This window comes from Ascaphus truei, chromosome 3, assembly GCF_040206685.1.
Source record: "Ascaphus truei isolate aAscTru1 chromosome 3, aAscTru1.hap1, whole genome shotgun sequence".
NCBI lineage: Eukaryota > Metazoa > Chordata > Amphibia > Anura > Ascaphidae > Ascaphus > Ascaphus truei.
The window spans coordinates 406681641-406708465 of record NC_134485.1 but is presented as its reverse complement, the minus strand read 5'-3'; the positions used below and the strand labels follow the sequence as shown (position 1 = coordinate 406708465).

At 46.0% G+C, this 26825-nt stretch overlaps 1 protein-coding gene across 4 annotated transcripts in view; it reads right to left on the bottom strand.

Annotated features, from left to right (window-relative positions):
• Positions 1-25045, bottom strand: part of CCDC90B (coiled-coil domain containing 90B) — a 74184-nt gene extending 49139 nt beyond the window's left edge. The window contains exons 1-2 of one of the 4 annotated variants that reach the window (XM_075592590.1): positions 24828-25045; positions 6188-6307 (exon numbers count right to left, since the gene is read on the bottom strand). In XM_075592590.1, coding sequence (XP_075448705.1) covers positions 6188-6307; positions 24828-24930 — 223 coding nt within the window. In that variant the 5' untranslated portion in view covers positions 24931-25045. Of the gene's footprint in view, positions 1-4906; positions 5017-6187; positions 6310-24827 lie in introns of those variants that run through there. The other 3 variants (XM_075592589.1, XM_075592591.1, XM_075592593.1) reach the window with 3 other exon arrangements.
• Positions 25046-26825: the final 1780 nt, after the last annotated feature.

Here is a 26825-nt window from a genome sequence, read left to right as displayed (position 1 = left end):
AATTACATATACAGTATAAAAGGTTTTACCATCTGTGGGTTTAGTGTATTCTAACCACTTATAATCCTTGTAAGAATATGGGGTATATACATCATCTATTATTATCTTGATGTGCTGGCTGGTCATTGTAAATATAGCAAAGTGTTTATTGAGTGCATTGGATTAGTCTGCTGCAACTAGTAAATAGATAATCATTTTTCTCTGTGCCATGTATTGATTTGTTTCGTATCTTATATTTTATATATTTTTTTCATTTATGTTTTTTGTTTCTTAATATTTTGATTAATCATTGCATTCTCTTTTTCATTAGTTAAATTGGCGAATCTGTATACAGGAAGTGAAGTATAATGTATGCAGGGTTGTCCCTCTTCTCTTATTGGATATTCGCCACTTAGCAACCCGCCCCTTTCTGGTTATATTTGGGTCTGAGTGGAGTTTAATTTATCCTTTGATAAAGTCAGTCATCTGACGAAACGCGTCAGGAACGCAGCGATGGCGATACGTCATCATTGTGGGGCAGCTGGTTTGTGACGAACATCTTCCCCTGCTGCACGGAGCTCCAGTGTCAGTTCGGATGAGAACCCACTGGTAGGAAGAACTTGACTACCCAGGACTTCCATACTGATTGTCATCACCTATCCACGAGGTCTGAACTTTTGGACAAACAGCTGACAGCGCTCATCTCATCTTGCTGTGGAGGTTTCATCCTGCTGTTCCCGTGGTGGTGATACTGTTCAAATGCCTTTTATTATATTTCGTTTGTGAGTGAGCTTGTTTCCCTCCTACATATATATATATTTTAATTAAATTTTACGCTATGGGCTGTGCGCGCTCTCTTTTTTTGTTACACACACACACACACACACACACACACACACACACACACACACACACACACACACACACACACACACACACACACACACACACACACACACACACACACACACACACACACACACACACACACACACACGTTCATTTTGTAATTCTATAAAAACTACTTTATAACCTAGCCCTGATCATTGCAACTGTGGAATCAAAGCTGCATTTTCAAAGTGTCATCCACTAAACAGTAATATTTTCAATCTACTCTGTATAGCGAATGGTGGCAACGTGTAATAAACTTGGAATATGCCAATCCATTTTCTTTGTTGGGAACAGGTAGGCGGCGGAGATACAGTAGTTTGAATGGTCATGGAAAATAAGGGCGTGTAAAGGAGAAAAGCAACAGCTACTTCTCCTGCCGAGCAATGTTTTATTTTTGTCTTTGGTTCATGATGACCCCCATTGCCTCCATTTCTGTCTGCCCCAGTGCCCCTCATCTCTCTTCCACTCCCTCTGTCCCTGTCTGGATCCTATTTCTGTTCTTTTTTTTTTTTTTTTACTAGACATCAGTGCAAGTTTTTGCAAAGCAAACCAGGATAATCTCAAACTTTAACAAATTCGCAAGCGCTTGTTTCTCACGCAACATACAAGAAGTTTCATTTAAAAATAAAAAAATGGAACTTTATCAATGGCCAATCTTTATGTACAGTATATTGCTGCGAAACCTGCCAATTTCAAATCACCGCGAGATAGATTTTTATTTTTTCTATTATTGCTTATTACATTTCACAGGTCACAAAAAAGTCGACAATATCATAAGTGTGCTCAAATATTTGACACGCCTCTACTCCTAGAGACACAACTTAGAGACCCACGGTCGTGTACATCTTAATTGACATCCTTTTAAAGCGGACAGTGACCTGCAACAGAACAATACTTCAGGTCACCACTGGGGACATATTGGGCTATTCTTAATCGCCCAACTTATTACAAGGGGGAAAGAAACCAGAAGTAACCTGATACCTATAATCATTTGAAATAATCAGAGATTCCGTTAAAATTTAACATATTTCACTTCAAGTGTACGCCATAAAAAAATATAAAGCAAAACAAAAAGGAAGGGGACTGCTTATGGCGATTTACGGGTGATAGGATTCTGCATTAAGTTTTCGTATCGTTATCAGGAGGTTGCTGCCCATTTTTTATATAGCGCTGTCAGCAGGTAGAATGGAGTAAGGGGTTAATGGAGCAAGATCAATGCAGTTCAACCATCGGTTGCTCCAAAGTTAAAAAAAAAAAAAACACCAGTTTCTTCTGTGGCCATGTTCTCAGACTTCATGGGCGCCCTGCTTCTAAAAAGCTACGCAACAAAACCTCAAGAAACTGAACAGCATGTCAGAGCTCCACCGTTCATGTCCTTTAAAAGAGCAAGAAATATTAAGAATGTGATCATTAGCACAGATCTGCCTTTACCAGGTCAGGGTTAAACCTGTAGGCATGTTCCCTTGTGGCCATTGTAATGCAGTAATTAAAGGGTAAGAGTTTCTCACATCCACATAGTGGGAAAGTTTATCAGATAAAACATATGCTTAATTGTAAGTCAGACAATGTTACATACACTTTAAAATGTCCATATGGGACCCTCTATGTAGGAGAAACAACAATAATATTGGCGAGGAGAAGTGAACACAAATATTTAATAAAAAATCCATCACAGTTATCTTCAGTATCTAGACCAGGCCTGCACAACTTCTAATGTGAGAAGGGCCGAACTGGTCCAAGGAAAACAGATTCGGGCCGCACAGGTAAAATCATCATCATCATCATCATCATCATCATATTTCCCCCAGCACCCATCATCATATCTTCTCCCCTCCCCCCCCACAGATCATCATCGTATCACCCCCCCCACCCCCCGATATAGGAGGGTGATGATGAGGGGCACTGGGGAGATATATGATGATGATGAGGGGCGCTGGGGGAGATATATGATGATGATGGTGAGTGGTGCTGGGGGAGATATGAGGATGGTCATACCAGATAGGGCCGTATATTGCTTTCCTGGGGCTCAGGACAAGTTTCCATTGCCCACCCCCCCAGTGTTGGCAGCTTTTGCTAGACTCCCCCTCCCTCTCTCACACCCCCATCTCTCCCTCTCACATTACCCTCTCCCACCTACACCTCACATCACCTTCTCCCCCCTGCACCTCACATCACATCACCTTCTCCCCGCCTGCACCTCACATCACCTTCTCCCCGCCTGCACCTCACATCACCTTCTCCCCACCTGCACCTCACATCACCTTCTCCCCCCTGCACCTCACATCACCCTCTCCCACCCTGCATCCACATCACCCTCTCCCCCCTGCAACTCACATCACCCACCCGCACCCCTCATCATCTCCCCCCCGCACCTCACATCACCCACCCGCACCCCTCATCATCTCTCCCCCCGCACACACATCATCCACCCGCATCCATCATCTCCCCCCCCTCACATCACCCACCCGCACCCGCATCATCTCCCCCTCCCGCACATCATCCACCATCTCCCCCTCCGCCCCTCACATCACCCACCCCCTCATCTCTCCCCCCCGCCCCACACATCACCCACCCGCACCCCTCATCATCTCCCCCTGCAACCCTCACATCACCCATCCGCACACCTCATCATCTCCAACCCCCCCGCCCCTCACATCACCCACCCCCCCGCCCCTCATCTGCCCCCCCCACACATCACCCACCCGCATCCATCATCTCCCCCCCCGCACCTCACATCACCCACCCACACCCCTCATTATCTCCCACCCCCCCACCCCACACATCACCCACCCGAACCCCTCATCATCAAACCCCCACCCATCACCCACCCCTAATCATCTACCCCCCGCACCTGATCACGGCGGTGGAAGCTGGCCCCAGGAGGTGTTCACGTTAGCGGCAAGAAGGTAAGAAGCGTGGGGGGGGGGAAATCGCATCACACTGCTGGCACTCCATCGGCAGAGCGGGTTGGGGATGGAGGGGGGGGGTGGCGGCGCGTCACAAAGCTAGCGCTCCTTCCCCACTCACAATTCTGGCACTCATTAGTTTCGGCAGGGCGGGTGCGGGGGGAGTGTGTCACAATGTGCTCCTTCCCTCCTGTTTCTGCAGAGCCGGCTGGGGGGGGGGGGGGGGAAAGAGAGTCAGGGAGTCATCACGGGCCGCACAGAGATTCCAGACGGGCCGCATGCGGCCCGCGGGCCGTATGTTGTGCATGCCTGATCTAGACATGCTCAGGAATATGGGCACACAGTAAACCAACTCAGGTTTCAAGTAGTAGAACAAGTTTTAAACCCAGACGAGGTGGGAATCGTGGCACATTTTTAAAGAGAAGAGAGCTGTGGTGGATATACACGAATTGGGACACAAAATGCTCAGGGGCATGAATGAGGATAGAGACTTTTCCTGGTATTTTTTAGAACATGATATTTGAATACATTGTTGCATATGGGACTTTTCCTAAAGAGATCAAAGGGATAAAGTGTATTGAAAATATTTTGCCTGATAAAGTGATGAGAAATTGTGTGTACAGTGTTAGATAGTATGCAATCTTAATGAATCTCTGAAAATATGTAATGAGAGATATGGGAAGTTTATATTATGTTACTAGCTGTATAGAAAAACGATTAAAATTTTTTAAATATGGTAATTTCTGAAGGTATATAGGAGAAAGTATTATTTATTTGTATATATATGGGAAATCGGTGTGAAACTTTTTGGACACTGCATGATTATTATACCGTAACATACACATTCAATTACTATAAATATGTCCTTTGGTCTCAGGTTTATATAATACTGTGTTTCGTAGGTAGTCCAGGGTTTCCATTGATTTCCTTTATAATGATGCCGTCTGATTTGTAAATAGATTTTGATATGGTATATTATTCAGTCTGTGGAATAGTGGTGTTATAAATGAATATGTATATATGAGGTATATATTTGATTTATTTTTAAAAATAGCACCTCATACACATTATTCAATTGATCATGTTTATATCACATGGTACAGTAATGATCATAACCTTATAAGACATACTGTGCATTGTTCATGTATTTGGTCGGGTCCCTGTTGAACGATTTAGAGGATTTGTTGTCTGGTAACCATCGCGTTGAACGTCACTTCCGGTAATAGCAGGCACCAAATTACTGCACATAAAGGGAGAGGGATGCCTAAATAAATGAGCACCGATAGCTACGGTAATTAGACTCTCAACAAAGAGCGGAGGCCAAAACGTTGAGTCTCTTGATGCGGGTGTGACAACTCATGTACCTTTATCATTTATATTCTCTGTGAGGGACATGCTTTTGTACGATTCAATGTTACTTATGTAACTGATGTAATATTTATTGCAAATTCACGACATTTGTTTTTATTTTTCAATAAAATTGGTGTAATTATTACGTTAATATTTATTTTTTGTAGAAATTAACAGATTTCCCTTTTGCTTATTCATATACATTGTTTTGGGATGTCGGCAACTTCTCTCAAAATGTGCGATACAAGAACGCATAATAAAACTTATAATCAACTACATCAGACAACAAAATATATACGGCCATGTCTACTAAGCAGTCCTCTGCCGTAAGGCCCCTTCGGATGTTGGAAGACAACTGACCGTTCAATCAAGTCAATCAAGTCACTGGGCTGGAAGGTGTCCTCCAGCATTGGAATGGGTCTTATGGCAGAAGACTGCTTAGTAAATATGGACCCTAATGTTTTAGGCAGTAAGGAGACAACGTGGTCTTTGCTCACAAGAGCTTACAATCTAGGAGTAAGACTTTAAGGCAGAGGTTCTCAAATCTTTCTTTATTAGTGAGCACTACCATAATATTTTGATAGGCTATATAGCCTATTTAGGTGTGTGCGCGCAATATATACTGTTTTATTTGCAAAGTCCTTCGGATTGCCGCATTACTCTGGATACAAACTTTTTCAGATGTTGGCAAACTACTGGAGTTTAGTGAATGAGGCCTATTGTATACTAAATTAAATGAGCGTCATATATTTCTGCCGTTTCTGTGGAACTTTTAACATGGCCAGCAATGTACTTAAAAGTAGTGGAAAAAAGTCATAAATATTCAGCCCGAGACCGCCTCATGTCAGCCCTGTTCTCTGGGACCCATACCGGAAATCAGTTGATAGGTGCCACTACAAGCCTCAGTGGTCTCTTTTGATTAGATGTACAACACCCTTTAAAATGTAAGGACAAAGTGCATATTTGTCAGCAGGCCAGATCCGCTCTGCAATACTCTGCTGACCCCAGTAGTTGTGAAAGGGTTATGGATCAGAGCTTGCCACGTCTATCAGAACACTCACCATGAGACTCTAGATCCTGCACCAGGGCGTGAGTATCGAATGTTAACCTCCTCTGTTCCAATGGCGTTATCTCCACTCTCCTGACATCGTAAGATTGAACAACTGCAGTGGATGCAAACCCTGGGGGGAAAAAAAGCAGCGGATCATGCACGGCCACACAGTTCCAATAGCTTTATTATACGTGTGATACAGGAGAGTGCTTCCTACATCTAATTGTAATAAACACTGCTTTTAAAATCTTAGATTCTGTGAGGTTACACTAATTTCATCCATGAAGAACTTTTCTTATGTTGGTCCCTAGAGAAGCTAATCTACAAGAGAACCTTAGTGTGGATTCTAGGGCACCTAGCATGTCATACCACAGGAAGCATTACTGGTAAGAACTCACAGAACTGGAGCCTTTATGAAGAACTAAGCAAGGAGCAGAGGTGAATCAAACAGAACAAATGAAAAACATTGCTGGGTTTGTAGCCATATGAAAAATTACTATGGACTTTGCTTTATTGACCACAAATATAAACAGTGAGATTTATGGTGCATAAGAAATACTTCGTAACCCACCTCACGGTCATTTTTCTGAGCTAAGGTAAAGCCTCATGCTCCCTGACCACCTTCTGTATTAAGGAAATACCTTAGGTCACCCAAAGCAGATTGTAATTCCTCTACTGTATTAGCCTACAGCACTTTGGGGAACTATTCTCTTAACTTTTCAGGAAGAAGTACTTCCTTGTTTTTATCCCGTGCCGAATACCGCCCAGCTTCAGTGCGTGATCTCCTCCTGTTCTAGCATCACTCTTCTTCCGACAAATGTTTCCATCTTATTGATATCGTTGCATTTAAAATATTTCTATCATATCCCCAACTTAATTCCTTTGTGCTTGCTTGATTTTCTCACTGTTTGAGTGCTTTTAAATCTACAGTTCAAGCAATATCGTAGTTGTGTGTTTTTTTTTTTTAATAAATCAGTTCTGTACTTGAGAAAATATTTGTATATTAAAAAAAAAAAATCTTTTATGTATTATAATATAACGAGCATTTTTTGTTCCTATAGCAACCATTTACAAAGTCACATCACCTTCCTCTTCCACAGCACAAATCATGCATTCGGATCATGGCTTTTTGTGGCTGCATTGTATGACTACATCTCTCTTAGTAGATGAAAAGAATTAGTGTTCAGGACGATTACGAAATAAATGACAGAAAATTAAAATGTAAAAATCAAAATCTGAAATTGGAGTCAGGGATGAGGAGGAAGAAGGAGGAGGAAGAGGAGGGGCTGTAATGGAAGAAAATCCCAGCAGATGTGATATCCAATTATAATATGGTAACCATAAAACTATGGAGGTTATCCATTAAACTGCAATTGTGCTGATTGGGGCACTATTGCATGGAAACTCTCACTGAAGCCTATAGAAGTTTCGGTGCAATAGTGCCCTGACCGGCACTATTACCGTTTAATGCTATTGCCCCAGGTCTAAAAATTATAGGCTTGCCATTAGAGGTGGCGAAATTATTTGCTTTCGAATGCAAAATCAGGCATTCTGGAGGGATCACAACGAGGATATGTGATGCAATTTGCCTAACAAAATACAACCCTAAATGCCAACCTTAATCCCGATCATGTAATGGTATTTTAATGCCTCTTTAGAAGTACTGTGTACATGTTTACTTAAGAAAAAATGAATTATTTTCTACAAGGAGGATACCTTTTTTATATGCCTCAAACACCTAAAGAGACAAGCACACAGCTGTGTAGTACTACACTATAAAAATAGAGTCCCTGCAGACAGCAGAAAGGCTTGATAGCAGACTTCATGAGCAGAGTTTTCCAAGACATCCCGTGACACAGAAAGGGCGTGCAGAGCTGACTGCAGTCATGTCAGTACTTGACAATTGAACTAGATCTGTGATAGCCAACTTCAGTCCTCATGTGCTACCAACAGGTCAGGTTTTCAGGAGATCCTTGCTTCAGCACAGGTGGATCAATCAGTGGCTCAGTCGAAGCTACCTGTGCTGAAGCAGGGATATCCTGACCTGTTGGTAGCCCTGGAGTTGGCTACCCCTGAACTATATCATGATACTGATCAGGAACAATCCATTTCACTACAGTAAAAAGGACCTTATTTGTACTGTAGATTGTAAAGCCACTCACTACTGTACATAATCAGAAAAGATCTCAAAATAGAGGGAAAATTCAAGGGTAGATTAATGAATGGATTGTTATCACACAATAAGGTTTTCACTGTAATAAAAGTATGCAAAGACTGGTAACATGCTTGTTAGTATATGCCTGAAGGATTGTAACATATTTGAAGAAAAGCATTCTGCTAAAGCAATGGGAGGCAACGGAATATGGGCCTCATGCAGAGAGCATAGAATTTTAAAATTGGCGAATTTCATAAAAAGTAGCTTTTTTGGAGAGTTTTATTCTCCATATGCAGAAAAGTGCGAATTCTGCTATGTTTAACATGGATGCGTGTGGCGAGTTTAAATTGGCGAGATGCGCGCTTCAGAAACGTGTAAAAACAAATTCGCGCCTTTTTTTTCCCCTTTACTATAGGCGGCGAGCGCCATCTTGCCATCTTTTCCTGGCGCGGCAAAAATGCGAGAATCGCGCCATTTTCTTGGCGCGAACAGCCGCTACATGCCGTTCGCACCTCTCTGCATTCGGAGAGTTTTAAAAATGGCGAGATGGAGGTTCTCGCCAGCCGCGAGGCGAGTTTTAGCAATAGAAAAAACAAAATGGCGCGTTTTTCGTAACTCGCCATTTTCTGCCGGTTTCTGCGCGAAATTGTACAAAAAATGGCGAATTTCGAAATAACGATGCTCTCTGCATGAGGCCCTATATTTCTAGGGCAGAATGTGCAGCTCGTGTGTCATCAAAAGGGAGGAACACTGCAGACGTGGGTAGGAGTTTCTCCTCGCACCCTTCAGTCAGTTGCTGAAAGCCGGTGCACTAATGAAGACTGTCCGGATCTTCTTCTTACACTGGGAACTAGTGATTAGCACAGGAGAGGGACAGTATGTATCAGTGCACGGTCATGCAGCTAAGAGAGCATGAAGAAACTACGATCCACGCCAGCCACATCTCTGCTCCCTCTGCACTGGGGAGAAAGGGCTGTAGGCCAGCCATTGGGGGCCATAGGTGAAGCCACCAATGCTTTATAGGCCTAGAACATTGTATCCATTTATATCTTTATTTATATAGGGCCATCCAGGTACATAGCGCTTCACAGCAGTAATACATGTGTCCAGTGGTGGGATTCAGCTGGTTCGTGCAAACCTGTTCCTAGGATTTCTGAAGTTCGCCGAACTGGTGCTTAACAGGTGGCGGGAGATGGTATGCGGCGGCGGCGGGCTTAAAGCATTACCCAGTAGTAGAATCACTTGAGTGAGAGTCAGAGCAGGACTGAAGGGGAGGTGCGCCATCTAGATGTCTGACCGGGAACTTCCGGTGTCTGCTGCTATAGAGCACTCCTCTCCCCGTGCTGCTCCTGCTATATGACTCAAGAGATTCTACTAGCGCCTAAATCTTTAAGCCGGGGGAGCCCTCCCGTGCCTGTGTCCACCCAGGTAGGCATGGAGGTGGGGGGTGGGGGGGTGGTAGGACTGGGAGAGATGTGAGGGGGACTGGGAGAGATGGATGATGGATAATGGTGGATGATGATTTTTCACTATCAAAGGGCGGTAAGGTGAGAGAGAACCGGTTGCTAACATTTCTGAATCCCACCACTGCACGTGTCATAATATAACATACCCACGAAGATGGCCACTAACTAAAACATTTTCTCTCTCGGATTTCTCCATTTACCCTTTTCCTCTCTCTGACCATCACCTCGTCTCATTTTCTCTCTTACTTCTCCCCCTCGTCTCTACAGAGACCTGCTCTCTATTAACTTACCAGTTTTTAATTCCACTTTATGCTCCTCTCTCTCCTCTGCTCCAGACCCTGACAACCTGGTCAGGAACTAAAACTCTATCTTATCCTCCTCTCTTGATCTACATGCCCCACTTTCTCTCTTCCGTTCTCGCCCTTCTAACCCGACCCTGGCTAAATTCCCCAAACGTGCATGCTGCGTTCCTGCATTTGTTCCTCTGAACGCCTCTGGAGGAAATCTCATACTCTCGCAGACTTCCTTCACTACAAATTTATGCTATCCTGTATCAACTCTGCCCTCTCTCAAGCTAAACAAACCTACTTTGTTTCACTAAAGATGAAGAAGTCTAATCCTTGTCGACTCTTCTGTCTTTGACTCCCTACTCAGACCACCCTTTGCTGCCTGTTCTTCCTCTATCTCATCTCAGGACTTTGCCGAATATTTCAAGGAAAAGGTGGAATCCATACATCACGACATCCCCTCTGTATCCCCCTCCCATCCTATACCTCTTCCTAACTCTCCTCCTGCATTCCTTGACTCTTTATCCGCTGTAACAGAGGAGGATGTGTCGTTGCTGATCTCCTCTTCTCCCTCTACCACCTGCCCTCTTGACCCCATTCCCTCCCGTCTCCTTAAACCTCTTGCTCCTACTAAAATCCCTACGCTCACACACATTTTTAACTTCTCCCTCTACTCTGGTACCTTTCCCTCTTCTTTCAAACATGCAACAGTTATACCACTACTCAAAAACAGCAAGCATGACCCTACCTGTCTTTTTAACTATTGACTTGTCTCCCTCCTGTCTTTTGCCTCTAAACTTCTTGAACATTTGATGGACGTACGTCTTTTTTCAACCTCATCTACTATGTAACATCTTGTATTTTTTCGCTTGCTCCATTTTCTCAACGCCTATTCTCTCCTAGACCCTCTACAATCTGTCTTACGCACTGCTCCCTCCACTGAAACATTCCTCACTAAAATAACCAATGACCTCCATGCTTTCAAAGACAGAGGTCATTACATTCTGCTCATATTACTCAACCTCTCTGCAGCATTTGATACTGTGGACCACTCTTCTCCTTCACATTCTCCATATTCTTGGTATTCGTAACAAAGTTCTATCCTTGATCACTTCTTACCTCTCACATCGTACTTTCAGTGTCTCTTTTGCCAACACCTTCTCCTCTATCGGTCTCTCTGTGGAGGTACCCCAGGGCTCGGTCCTGGGACCCCTTCTCTTTACACGCTCTCTAGGTGACCTAATCACATCTCTTGGGATCAAATATCACCTCTATGCTGACACACAAATTTACTTTTCTACCCCTGACCTTACACCTGCTGTACAGACTAAAGTTTCTGAATGTCTCTGCGATATCATCCTGGATGGCCCTCCGCTGACTTAAACTTAACATGGCAAAAACAGAGCTCCTCATACTTCCTCCCAAACCTGGCCCTACTACCTCCTTCCACATTACTGTTGGAAATACTATCATTCACCAAGTTGCCCAAGTACGTTGCTTACGGGTCACACTCGACTCCTCTCTCACATTCTCTTAAATTCAAAAAGGTTGCAAAAAAACCTGTCGTTTTTTTCCTCTGCAATATTACCAAGATACGCCCTTTCATCTGTTTCTCGACTGCAAAAAGTCTGACTGACCCTCATTCTCTCTCGTCTTGACTACTGTAACCTCCTGCTGTCTGGCCTTCCTGCCTCCCTTACAATCTATCCTAAATGCTACTGCCAAAATCACTCTACTATTTCCGAAACCTGTCTCAGCGTCTCCCCTGCTCAAATAACTCTCCTGGCTTCCTATCAAATCCTGCATCACACACTCAATTCTCCTCCTCACTTTTAAAGCTTTACACTCTTCTGCTCCTCCTTACATCTCAGCCCTAATTTCTCACTATACACCATCCAGACTCTTGCGTTCTGCTCAAGGATGTCTTCTCCCTACTCCTTTTGTATCTAAAACCCTCTCCTGCCGTAAACCCTTCGCCTCTGGAATGTCCTTCCCCTCAATATCCAACTAGCACCCTCTCTATCCACATTTAAGACCCACCTTAAAAACACACCTGCTTAACAAAGCACGAGTAGCTCCATGGCTGATAATTAACACCTCATACATAAACCTTGGCCCCTTGCAGACGCACTTACCAGAATGCCCCCCTACTGTCTCTGTACGTTCTTCCTACCTACCAATGAGATTGTAATTTCTTCGGAGCAGGGACTCCTTTTCCTAAATGTTACTTTTATGTCTGAAGCACTTCTCCCCTTTATGTGTTATTTATTATTTATATGATTGTCACGTATATATATTACTAATGGCGTTATATAAATAAAATAGAATGAAGGGATGACATACATACATAATAATGGGAATAGGCGCTTTAGACATAAAAGTAACAAGACGAAAGGGAATACAACATATGCACAACTGGGGTGAAAAAATACAACAGCAAGTTAAAACAAAAATGCTAAATAACACGAAGTACCCTGATGCACAGGTAAGTATTGGATCGCTACCTCAATCTTTCCTTTCCTCAGCAAAATCAAATCATCCGATTACCAGGCACACACAAACCGCAGAAAACCATTGCAATGGCAGCTGTGTAATACATATCAAGAGGCATTTTAGCTATTACATGTAAATCTTTTCATAGGAGTCAATTTATTCCCGAAATCCATTCTGTCACACAAGGGGACACAAAGCATTACCCCAATCTCAAAGTCCTTAGTACAGCACAACGGTTCGGGTCAATGAGCCCTCATTACATGCATGCGGTAAAACGAAAAATAATGGTGGCGATTGAACTCAAATATCTCGAGATACAGTATTAAAACACGGGTTATATTTTTACCTGTAACCCAGGTCTCCAGCAGCCCCTTGAGACCCCCCTCCCCTGGAGCAGCTCGAGCGCGGGTGCCGAACGACCCGACGGCTGCTTCCAAGGGTGGGGGCTGGAGCAGGGAGCAGCGCGGCTTCTCCTGCCTGCGGCCGGTTGCCGGGGACGCGATCAGGCCGTTGCTAAGGCCGCGATCGCATCTCTAAGGTCCCGGCGGCCGCAGAGCAGGGCGCCGCCATTGCGGAGAGACTCGCGCATGCGCAGTGATCGCGCGAGGGCAGGAAGAGCCCCAGAGACAGGGCAGAGTCGCGCGAGAGTAGAGAAGGAGCAGGAAATAGTGAGGCGGCCATTAGTAGTTCGCGCAGGGAAGGCGCGCACGCGGCCCCAATGTATTTGCAGCCTCCACGGGACTACAACTCCCATGAGGCTTAGGGGCAAGCACATCAGGTGCCTCCGTGTGGCCAATAAGGGCCAAGGATCTCCAGAGGGAGCAATAAGATACATTTCGCGCGCTGAGAACGGCAGTTGGAGCTGGGGAGCTGTGAGGGAAGGAAGGGTGCAGAGAGCATGTGCAGCTCCTGCATCGAGTAAGGTCCCCCACATCCCAAGTAAGGCCCCAACTCCCCACCAGGTTAGTGGGTAAGTGCTGAGGGACGGCCCAGATAGGGACGCTGCCCTTAGTGCGTGTGTGTGTGCTGTCTTGTCAGGATCACGGCTGGCAGGGCTGTGAGGCCTGACAAGAAGGCATAGTGCTAGTGTGCAGCAAGTTGCTGTACGCGTTACGAAGTTTGCAGTGCGTAGCTGCTAGTGTTAGTGTTAGGGTTCAGTGAGTGTCAGGACTGGGATGAGTTAGGGGAGTGGGGCAGGTTATTACCCCGCAGGCCCTAGGAGTTTTCCCCAAGCCACCCCAGGTTGCGGTTCATCAGGGACAGGCCCTAGGTTAGGGTTCCTGTCGCTTTAGGGTTAGTTAGGGATAGACAGGGATAGCGGCGGTTGCTGTTCCCGTGATGCGGTTGGTGTTGCCGTGATTCGGTTGTGTTCCCGTGAAGCGGTGGGACCCTCGTTGGGGTTCCTGGAGAAGTACCTGGATAGGATCAGACGGATGCATCGCACGTCTGACCCTTTTAGAAGAGTGTTGCAGGCCCGAGCATCGGAGTGCTCGGAAGGTATTCAATATATATGTGCACCAACAGGCCTAACACATTAATTAGTGACTGCGCAGTCACCCACGTTCTCTATTAGAGTGCGGGACATTGGGTGGGGATTCTCGGGACACTGGGTGGGATCACCTAGTGTTGGGAAGCGTCCTGCGCGATGCAGTAAGTGTCTCCTCTAGAGAGGGACACAGGTTATGATGTTGATATTGCTGTGATCTGTTTCTTGCATGTTGAGTAAAGTCCCTAGTTAATATATATATCTGTGTGAGTATTGATTATTGTGATTGTCCTGCGAGGAACCACTCCCCCTATGGTGGGAGCCATCGCAGGTGGAGGCGCTGCATCGTTGGAAGTAAGTACCCCTAGTATAAATGCCCCAGGTTCCCATGGCGGAAGCTCAGCCCTCCTGTGAGCCAACAGGTATAGCACCACACTGAGAAGTAGTCAGATACACCTACACACCCCAATCTCACTTAGGGTGGGGGTAAGAGGGCTACATACCATAAGAGAAATATATCTTTAAATATACAAAAAGTTCATACGACATACATTATCACCAAACTTTGACCACAACTCAGACATTCATTGTCTGAAATACATTGTGCATCATTTCATATAAGTTGTGCTGTTCAATTTTGACATAACAGCATTTTTTTTTCCAACATTCAAATTATGTTTTTAAAAAATAAACTCATACTGTACCTATAAGTGCATTGAATGACATTTAAAGCAGTAGTCCACGCTGCCCTCCCCCCTTTAATATGTTCATCACTACAATCCACACAATGATAAGTAATTAGCTAAGTTGCCAATCGATCCATTCTCCTGTGATCGATCAGCGAAGATTCAGCTTGGGGGTTCACTAAATGGCTGTCATGCAGCAGAAGAGGACCAAAGATGCAACATTCTATGGGGAAGATCATGTGACCAGGCAGTCACTATATACAATTGTTGCACAACTAAAGAGAGGGCGGGGCTCAAAAAGGGGTGTGCCAGAGCCGGTTTCAGAAGAGGAAGGGGATGTGACTTTGAAAATTGTTGCTATAGAAACAAAAAACATGCTTGTTACATTATAATACATACAAAAATGTAATTCAAAATTGTTTTAAAAAAATGCTACAAATATTTTCTCATAGTACAGAACTGAATTATTTAAAAAAAAAAAAAAACAAAAAAAAACACACAAGACATTGCTTGGTCTGCAGCTTTAAAGGCGCAATCGATGCACTATCCTACCTATTTAAAGAAATCAGTTCTGTATTAGATAATGCTACTTTTTAAAAAAAATGATTAAACTCAATGTGATTTTTAATTAGTTTTAATATACTGTATTGAGCATCCTTCGATTTATATAGCAGGTTTTAGCACAGTTCCAGCTTTGCAACACATTCCTGTTTGTGATAATGTGCAATATTCCCCGCAGTTTGAGCTGCAAACTATAACAATAATGTTACCTTAAGGCCGCGGGCATGGTCAGCGCTTAGGCACTGACCCGTGCTGAGCCGCGCTCACGCTCGGCAGTGAGCCCCTGCAGCCGCAATGAGAGCGGCTTTAGCAGGGGCTCGCGCACGCTTCCGCAAGCGTGCGGAAGCGTAGCCGACATTAATTTTTTAGTTTGAGCGCTCACGGGAGCGCAGGGCCGGTCACGTGAGCGGTTCGCCCAATGAGGGCGAATCAGCTCCGTGACGTCACTGGCCCGCCCCCGGACGGCGCTCGAACTAAGGCCAGGGAAAGCACCCGCTTTCCCTCAGCCTCAGCGCGCCTCTGCACGGCTGAAATCACCATGGACTCAGCCCAAGAATACATTGTAGCTGCGGAGTTACACTGACTGAAGTATTGATTGAAACTGAAAGGCAGCCAGTAAGTGAACACTGAGAAGTAGGATTTTTGCCGATGGATCACGGGAGAACAAAATCAATCAGCAGCTTAGGTACAGTAATTCGGTTTCAATAAAAAGGTAATCAAAGGCAGCATATATTAAAAAGGTGCCGCACGGACAGCCTCTTTAATATATTGACTGTCATTTACGTGGGAGGTCATCTACCACACTAGCCAGTTCAGGTATATGGTCAATACTGTGGCTTAATAAAAACGAGTGGTAGGAATACTCCAATCAGAACATGACAACTGCCAATTCTGGGTCAGGCCAAATAGTCCACAAAGCCCAGTTTCTCGTCTCCCAGTGTGGCCAGTTCAGAGGCTTCTGGGTAAGTGCAGAGCATCACTCACTTCCTGCCTCCATATGTGTCCAGTATGGGATTAAAAGTTTGCAGTACTATTCCAGTTTTAAAGTGATCCTAAACTTGAACAATAGGAAATAATCTCATATTAGAAATATTTCTGATACACTCATGTTTTAAACCAAAAAATAAGACTTTATAAAATCAAGTTGTTTTCTTAAAAGCAAGGATTTAGGTATGCAAATAAAAAAGTAGCAGCGCTTCTGTCTAAGTACATCGACGCACATCACACTTTGAATTTAAGAGGGGGGCCCGGGTAATATTAATTTACTTTAAAGGAGACTATTTAACAGGATCTTTATTAGGGTATGGGTTTCCAAAGAATGGAGTTAGGAAGATCTAATATTTCCACAGAATAAAGCTCAATTTAGGTCTATAAAAAGGGAGTGAGGCTGCGTTTTAAACATGGATACAAAAGCCCATATTTAAGATGTTGATCTTGCAAAGCGGCTTCCACAGCTGTAGAGGGAAGTCGCTCCTTTCAAAAATAAGAGGGACTAATTTTCTCCAGCACAGGGAAGGGGCTTCACAGCACACTGACCAGGGGTCTTTGACTATATTTACCAAATGGTGCGGTGGATTACAGTTTGTTAAGTCACATTAACATGACTGGGCTCTAAGGTGTATTAAAGAAACAACCCACCTACCAAAAATCAAAACACGCAGTGGCGAGAGGAAGTTTGTGAACACGTCAAGATTTTCACATACTGTATTTCAAACCTAAAATGTTATTAGATCGTAATCCAAGTCCTAATAATAGATAAAGATAACCTGATCAAACAAATGACACAAAAATGATACTTTTTCAACATGTTAATCCACAAATGATTTAACATTCAATATCCATGTGTGAAAAAGTATGTGAACCTTTACATTCAGTACCTGCTGGCACACCCTTGAGCAGTAATGACTAGCTGCATCATATTTCCTGTAACTGCCGGTCAGTGTCTCACATTAGTTTAGAGGAGTTTAGGCCCATTCCTCCTTAGGCCTGGGGCATGGTGCAAGAGCAGCGCTGGGCAGCGCTGACGCTCATGCTCTCCTGCTCAAGCAGGAGATTTTTCTTGTCCCTGCATGAGCGTCAGCGAGCGCGCTTGTGTGCCGGGTGGGAGGCTTTCAGGAGGCGGGCCTGGAGGCGGATCGAGAGGCGGGGCTAGCGCGCCACATCACCGACGTCACAGACTGCCATTGGCTTCTGGCAGTCACGTGACCGGCCCTGCGCTTGCATGAGCGGCAAAATTTAAACTTGCCTGTCTCCTGCATTTCCACACGCCTGCGGAAGCGCTGTCTAAAGCTGCGCTGATAGGGATAATGTTTCCCCTCAGCACGGTCTTTTTGACCATGTCCAAGGCCTTAGAGAACTGCTTCAACTCTGACATTTGAGGGCTTCCTTACATGGACAGCTCACTTCAGGTCCCGCCACAACATTTCTATGGGAGTTAGGTCCGGACTTTGACTAAGCCATTCTAAAACGCAGAATTTCTTCTTCTGCAGCCATTCTTGTATGTTTAGGATCATGGTCTTGCTGAATGACCAACTTATGCTTCAGCTCACGGACGGATGGCCTGACATTCTCCCCTAGAATCTTCTGAGAAAATGCAGAATTCATGCTTGAGTTAATGACAAGCCAACCAGGTCCTGAGCAAAGCAGCCCCAAACCATCACAATCCCATTACCATCCATGCTTGACGGTTTGGACGAAGTTCTTCTGTTCGAACACAGTTTTGGTTTTGGCCAAACAACATTTCTCATTGAGGCCAAAAAGTTCTACCTTTGACTTGTCTGTCCAGAAAACATTGCTCCAGAGGTCTCGAGAATCATCCATGTGCTCTTTTGCGAACTTCAGACGGGCTGCAATGTTCTTTTTACAGAACAGCGATTTCCTCCTGGCTATCCTCCTATGAACACCAGTCTTGTTCAGTCTTTTTCTGATAGTTGAGTCATGAACACTCACATTGGCCAAGGATTGAGTGGCCTGCAGATCCTTGGATGTTATTCTGGGGTTCTTTGCGAATTTCTGGATGATTTGCCGGTTTGTTCTTGGATAGATTTTGGTAGGACGTCCGCTCTTGGGTAGAGTGACTGTGGTCTTGAACTTTCTCCATTCGTAGACAGTGTATTGGTGGAGCCCCAATTCCTTAAAAATGTTTTTTTTTAATCCTCACAAGAATGATTAGCATCAATATCTGCTTTTCTGAGGTCCTCAGAAATGTATTTTGATTGTGGCATGACATGTTTCCACACACCTGTATGGTGAAGACCAAACTCACAACGTTTCTGATCTTTATATAGAGTGGGGCCTCCCAAACTCACCCTGAAGATCTACCTAATTATTTAAACGCCTGATTCTAATTATCCCCTTTAATTTAGCTGATAAAACCATGATTTCACTTACGTTTGCACATACCCTGACTCCTAATTGCTCTGTCTAATTCAGGCCTGCACAACTCGTAAAGTGCAAAGGGCCGAACTGCTCCAAGGAAAAAAAAATTGGGCTGCACGGGTAAAATCATCATCATCTCTCCTCCAGCACCTATCATCATCATCATCATCATATCTCCCCCAGCACCCCTCATCATCATCCTCATATCTCCCCCAGAACCCAACACTATCAACCTTTGCGATACTCCCCATCTATCTCTCATACCCCCATCTCTCCCCCTCACCCACACACATAATACCCCCCTTCCACATCAAACACACAATACCCCCCTTCCACATCAAACACACAATACCCCCCTGCACATCACACACATCCCACCACCCCTGCACTTCACATCCCTCTCCCCCCTTGCAGCTCACATCCCTCTCCCCCCTTGAAGCTCACATCCCTCTCCCCCCTTGAAGCTCACATCCCTCTCCCCCCTTGAAGCTCACATCCCTCTCCCCCCTTGCAGCTCACATCCCTCTCCCCCTTGCAGCTCACATCCCTCTCCCCCCTTGCAGCTCACATCCCTCTCCCCCCTTGCAGCTCACATGCCTCTCCCCCTTGCAGCTCACATCCCTCTCCCCCTTGCAGCTCAAATCACTCTCCCCCCTTGCAGCTCACATCACTCTCCCCCCTTGCAGCTCACATCACTCTCCCCCTTGCAGCTCACATCACTCTCCCCCCTTGCACCTCACATCACTCTCCCCCTTGGGTGAATGACGGTGGCTGGGTGGGTGACAGTGACTGGGTGGGAGACAGTGACTTAAGACAGTGACTGGGTAGGTGGGTGGGAGACAGTGACTGGGTAGGTGGGTGGGAGACAGTGACTTAGACAGTGACTAAGACAGTGACTTAGACAGTGACTTAGACAGTGACTTAGACAGTGACTTAGACAGTGACTTAGACAGTGACTTAGACAGTGACTTAGACAGTGACTTAGACAGTGACTTAGACAGTGACTTAGACAGTGACTTAGACAGTGACTTAGACAGTGACTTAGACAGTGACTTAGACAGTGACTTAGACAGTGACTTAGACAGTGACTTAGACAGTGACTTAGACAGTGACTTAGACAGTGACTGGGTAGGTGGGTGGGAGACAGTGACTTAGACAGTGACTGGGTAGGTGGGTGGGAGACAGTGACTGGGTGGGTGGGTAACAGTGACTAGGTGGGTGGGTGACAGTGACTGGTGGGTGACAGTGACTGGGTGGGTGACAGTGACTGGGTGGGTGGGTGACAGTGACTGGGTGGGTGGGAGACAGTGACTGGGTGGGTGGGAGACAGTGACTGGGTGGGTGGGAGACAGTGACTGGGTGGGTGGGAGACAGTGACTGGGTGGGTGGGTAACAGTGACTGGGTGGGTGGGTGACAGTGACTGGGTGGGTGGGAGACAGTGACTGGGTGGGTGGGTGACAGTGACTGGGTGGGTGGGAGACAGTGACTGGGTGGGTGGGAGACAGTGACTGGGTGGGTGGGAGACAGTGACTGGGTGGGTGGGAGACAGTGACTGGGTGGGTGGGAGACAGTGACTGGGTGGGTGGGAGACAGTGACTGGGTGGGTGGGAGAAAGTGACTGGGTGGGAGACAGTGACTGGGTGGGAGACAGTGACTGGGTGGGAGACAGTGACTGGGTGGGAGACAGTGACTAACAGTGACTGGGTGGGAGACAGTGACTGGGTGGGAGACAGTGACTAACAGTGACTGGGTGGGAGACAGTGACTGGGTGACAGGGTGACAGTGACTGGGTGACAGTGACTTACCTTGACCGGGTGGGTGCAGGTTGCCGCCGGACGCTTTCCCCTCCTGCCCCCGATATCCCTGCGGCAGCTGCCCGGGACGGGAGGGGGGGGGGGCACGGGCAAGGGGGGGGCACGGGAGGTGAGCTCGTGGGGGACGCGGGAAGTTGGCCGCGGAGGGAAGCAGTGAGAAGGAGGCCGCAGGAGGAGCTGAATTACTTAATAATTATTACTTCCCCCTCCGCCCCACGTTGGGAGCAGGGGGGGGGAGGAGCGGGCCCGCAGAGGAGCTGCGTGTTGCTTCCCCCTCCGCCCCACGTTGGGAGCAGGGGGGGAGCGGGCCCACAGAGGAGCTGCGTGTTGCTTCCCCCTCCGCCCCACGTTGGGAGCAGGGGGGGGGGGGAGCGGGCCCGCAGAGGAGCTGCGTGTTGCTTCCCCCCCGCCCCACGTTGGGGGAGCGGGCCCGCAGAGGATTCCCCTCCATCCCACGTTGCGAGGGGGGGGGGAGGGGAGATCGGGCCCTGCGCATGCGCGACCGGACCGCAGGGAATCGGCGCCATTTTTTAAAAACTTTTATTTTTTATTTAATTAATTAATTTGTCGCCCGGCCGGATTCATCGCGGGCCGCACATAGAGGCCAGGCGGGCCGCATGCGGCCCGCGGGCCGTATGTTGTGCAGCAGTGGTCTAATTCATACATCATTTTGTTTCAAAAGACATGGAATTGGTTCATATAAATCCTATTGCATATATAAGAAAATAATGGGTTTTATTCAAGAAGGTTATCATGGAAAAACTATGGCATTTCTGTAATTATCATTGGGGTACACACACACACACACACACACACACACACACACACACACACACACGTCTTAGACAGGTCTGCAACCCTGCCTTTCAACCATTGAGCCCATTTAAGCAAATGCATCGCCGTTCACACAGCTTTTAAGCACAGCATGGGATTAGCAAAGCAAGTCAAACCACTCACAGACATGTTTCAACCTTGATGGGTATCATCAGTGTGAGGTTGGTTTATATACTTGCTTTTCAATATTTCTAGGCTGGGTAGGTATAACATATAGAATTTAAGTTACACACACACACATAATATACACACAGCTGAACCCCGTTATAGCGTTATCCGCTACAACGCGGATCCGCTTATAACGTGGTCTAAGCGTGGCTCCTGTTTTTAAAAAGCTAAGCTGCATTTTTTTGGGGGGCAAACTTCCAGGAGTTGAAGAGAGGAATGTCCCGCCCTTTTTAGCTTGCCTGCAGCTGCTCATGGATTGGCCGTTAACAGATTCACTTTACTTTTTGCCCTTTCATGTACTGTTATGGGGTTTCATTTTGGGTTAATTATGGGATATAACTACAATACTTCTAAGCAATCAAAATCTGTGTAAATGTTTCACAAGACGTGTTATAGCTAGTTCCCCACGGCTTCAGTCTTTCACTGTGGTCAATGTGATTCAATATTGCCAGCGCAACAAGTACAGCTACTTGATTTACTGTGCAGGGTGAATCCTGGTCATGAGACTAAATGTCTGTTTACATTTAATCTAAAGGTACCTCTTTGCTGGTACACAGGATTTTAACTCTGAAATATGCATACAAGCTGTCAGAGACTCCCTACCACGAAGAATACATTTGTTGCAGTGGACCATAAAAATAAAAATTAATGTACACATTGAATTGCCTCTATCAAATAACTCATTTGTCCAACATGCTGGTTTTTTATTTCCTAGTAAATTCAAACCTCACATGCCCACAGACACTAACATGCCAAACATTGTTAGCAATATATAGCCACAGTTATTGCTTTTTCTAATTAATGTATACAACTTGACCATCAATATTATTGCACTTATGGAACATTTCTTTAAACATAGCTTTTGATTAAGCGGACAACTGTCTAAGAAAGTGCTGAGTGCATATCGAGTCCTTTCAATTATCCGGAAAATAAAGTGGGATAAATATGACACACACACACACACACACACACACACACACACACGATGCCAGCACCACCTCCTCCTCACCACCCCCACTCCCTCCTCTGGCAGACACGAAATCCCTGATCGCGGCGGCTATATTCCCCCCCCCCCCCCCGCGATCCCCGTTATAAACGCAGTGACGATATGTGGACCCCATATCTCTTTCTAACCCTTATCTGAATCAGAGGGCTCTCAGAGCTGATCTGTTGTTCTCCGACCTCCGAGTCACAAATTGAAAGTCGCAAAATCATCTTCCGATAACATTGTGACTTTATATTGGCTGCCCGAGCGAGCCCGACCCCGTGGCCGGAGCAGGAGCAAGCCCAACCCCGTGGCGCATAAACCAGGGGGCCCAACCTTTTCATTTAAAAAATAATGTGGTGCACTCCATGAGATCAGAGTTTAGCCGCAGGCACTCAGAAAAGTAGAAAGGGATGAGATACGAATTTGGAGCCTGAGGCCTTTTTTTATACGCCAACAACCCCATGGGGAGTTTCGATGCAGTCCCACTGAAGATGACATGACACAACGACAACAACATGTTAAAGAAGCAGAACGTGGATTTTTTTTTATAGGTTGGGAGCAGGGCGTCTCCAGAGCTGTACCGCATTTTCAGCTCCAGTACCCCCTGCACCCCAAGTGAGTGCTGGTAGCTGCTCCGCAGGTGTAAAGCTCTCGGTCATGTGGGACAATAGGCGTCCGCAAGTGTTGACATCCTATTAGGCTTAATGACGTTGGAGCTTTAAAGCTGCCATTTTGATAACCCACCACAGCCGCTACCAGCACCCCCTATGGAGGTAAGTATCTCGGGAAGCAAGGGGTCCCAAGAGCTGAAATTAACACAGTTCTGCGCCAGAGACCCCCCTGCTTCACAGCTATAATGCTAAAAAAGATACTTAAAAAAATTAAATGCAGGATTGTTCTTTAAAATAAGTATTTTCAGGTTGTTAAATATTTTAATTTGCTTACCTTAATGAAAAAATGTATCAGATTTATGTAAAATCTCTACCATTACTGATCCATATGGGAAAGGAACTGAAATACTTCTGTTTTAATTTAACATGTATTTCTTTTCAACTATTCAAACCATAAATGACATCTTCACTAGTTTAATTTTCAAGGGTGCGCAAACTTGAGCTGCGCCTGCCCGGCAGTCACAGCGTTCGCGCGCCCCCCCCCCCTCTCCAAAGGCTCGGCGTCAAATGACGCAGCGGGTCATGTGACATCACATTACGTGACCCCGCAGCGTCATTTGATGCCGCGTTGCCATGGCGACACGTCGCCGAAGACACAGCCGAGAGCAGGTAAGGGAGATTCAGAGGCCTCACGCCTCCATCGCCATTTAAGTTAAATGCCTTGGTGAAGAGCGCGGGGCCTCTGCAACCGCCCCCCTCCCCAGGTTTGCGCACCGCTGCTATATAAGACTGCATCTTTAGAGGGCAGAAACGTACTCACTTCTGTATTATTAAAAGCTCACCTGGGGGAAAAAGTGATCTAAAAACTGCACTCACATTAAAAAAAAACAACACCTAGGCAATCTCTATTTGTTTTATAACACAAATGTTCCTAAAACCTTATAAATTGCTGAATAAGGTGGTTTGCCTCATTGTAAAAAGGGATTCCTCTAGATTGTAAGCTCTCACGAACGGGGCCCTCATTACCTTTTGTATCTGTGTGTCCCTATTTATATGCAACTGTTTATGCAATGAGCAAATCTCTGTACCCCACTCTGCACCGCGGAACATGTTAGCGCGTTACAAATAAACAATAATAATTTGCTCTAGGTCAGGGGTGCACAAACTGGGGGGGCGGGAGATTTTGCTGGGGAGCGCGGGCTGTTGCAGAGGCCCCCGCGCTCTTCCCCACAGCATTTAAATTAAATGCCGGGGGGATCGCGTGAGGCCTCTGCAACACTTTACTTACCCAGATTCAGCCGGCTCTGTGACGCGTTGCCATGGCAGGGATCATGTGACACACGCATCAAATGACGTGCAGGTCACGTGACATCACATGACCCCGCAACATCATCTGACGCAGCTCTAAGGTAGGGGAGGGGGAGAGGGTGAGTGACGCAGCAGACAGGGGGGCGCTGCACAAAAAGTTTGCGCTCCCCTGCTCTAGGTCATGGCAAAACCGGTGCAATTCTTTTCTAACAAAACTGCATCAGATGCAACAAAAGAAATTTAAAAAAAATCTCAATTTATTGAAAGCAATTTTGCCCCAGAATGTATACATACAGTATACGCCTGGAACTACTTGTTACTTCTACTAGCAGGCTTTAGATATCAGACCTACCCCCTATTTAGCCCCTCCAGTAACTGGGGTAACTTTACAGTCACTGTGACACACACCCTTACCTCTCAAACAAGTCCTCTGAGTTATTAGCTTGTTACATTGTGGGCTGATCAGCTGCAGTTTGCTGCCCTGTAGGGAAATGCTTCTAAAGATCAAGCTGCTCATCTCCTCTCTGCACCTTCCTAACAAGCCCAGAGGTTACACAGCACAGGACGATAACTAAAAGCTGAGCAATATTGATGATCACTTTCTGTTCCATCTGCTTCCGGGTTTATTTCCTGTCTGTCAATGGAGCATTCTGGGAAATGTAGTTTTTTTGTTTGTTAGTGTTCCTGTTCCAGGCAGCACTGAGCAAAGCTGTTACCACTAGATGTGCAGTAACTTTTAGAAGCATTTATAGGTTTTCCCCCACTCTCTGGGAGATTTCATTATTACACTGTGTTTTGTGCGGCTCACCTGCTGGCTCACAGAATACTGAGCGTCCGCTGAAGGTAGTGGGGACGAACAGGACAGGCTTTAGGGTTCTTTCTCAATTCTTCGCTCGGTGCAGTACCTCCATTCCCTGCAGGCCCCAGCCCAACTGGGTGCAGTCCCTGCAGGAAAGCTCTCTGGTACTCCCCCGGATTAACTGCACTCTCAGGCAGGAGTATATAAAACAGGAACAGTCTTTATTCAACAGCACACAGCATACAACCGGTACACTTCTTAGTATCCCTGGACTCAACCCAGGGAGCTTGAGGCTCCAAGGGTCTATCCTTAGCTCTTCCCCTATTCCCTGGTGGAATAAGGCAGCGGTGCGCAAACTGGGGGGGGCAGCGGTTACAGAGGCCCCGCGCTCTTCCCCACGGCATTTAAATTAAATGCCGAGGGACGCGTGAGGCCCCTGTAACTCCCTTACCTGGTGTCGGGCTGAGTTACGTTACATCACATGACCCACGACGTCATTTCATGCTGAGTCCTTGTAGAGGGGGGCGCAAGCGTTGCCACTCCCCAGTGGGGGGGTCGCATCTCAAGAAGTTTGCGCACCCCTGGAATAAGGGGTAGTTGTCCCACTTCCCTAAGGGAGGGGAAGGGAGGTGGGCAGAGCCCTGACTCCACACTTCCTAGAACTCAGCATAGAACACAAAATTTAGGCTCTGCAGCTCCTTTTGTACCTGGGAGGAGGGTCCAAGGTCTGAGCCCCTGATTGGGCAGTACACAGACTTTAGCCCCTCCCCCCGCACCCCCAAGCCACTCAAGGAAGCTGCTTACTGCAGGGGAAAACCTGGATTAACCCTAACACTCTGTAATGATCACGAACTAGAGGGGAGGGGGGGGGACGGGACCCTCGCTACTGCTGAATGGAAGTACCTGGAGTGGTGGTGTTACTATCAGGGGAAACAGGGATATTGACAACAAAAGAAAAAGAGCCCCAAGGAGAGCACTCACACACTATATGTTGTTTACAGGTGTACCTAAGAACCATGTGATGAATGGGAGGAGTGAGTGAATAAAATAAATCTTTATTTGAGTCGTAACTCAGAATGATTAAAATATAGGGGAACGCTGTGGGTCAAGTGGAATACTCTTGTGAGCCAGTATACAGCGAATTAAAATGGGACGAATGAATACTAGATAGTGGTCGCTATACTGTCTGTACTCCTTGGAACAGTAATAGTAGCATACACAACTGCCCAAGATGGCTAAAGTGGCACTAATGTCCCTACCACAGTTATATGGTGAGTGATATAGTAAATACCCTCAGTTAGGGTGTGGATAGATGCGCTCTGTGGTAAGTAGTCACGGTGAACACCTGCGTATGCCAGGTGTCACAAGACTAAATAAATCGTAGGAATATCAGTAGCTGCTATAACAGTGCACAAGTAGTGCCTGTTTACATGTAAAATCCAAAGGTATGGATCATAAAGTATCATGTATGCATGCAGTATAGGAAACAGAATCAGTAGCTGCTATAACAGTGCACAAGTAGTGCCTATTTACATGGATCATCCATAGATATGGATCGTGGAATACATTCGTCCTTTAGTAGCAACCATACCTCTTTGGAAAGGGCTGGGCAC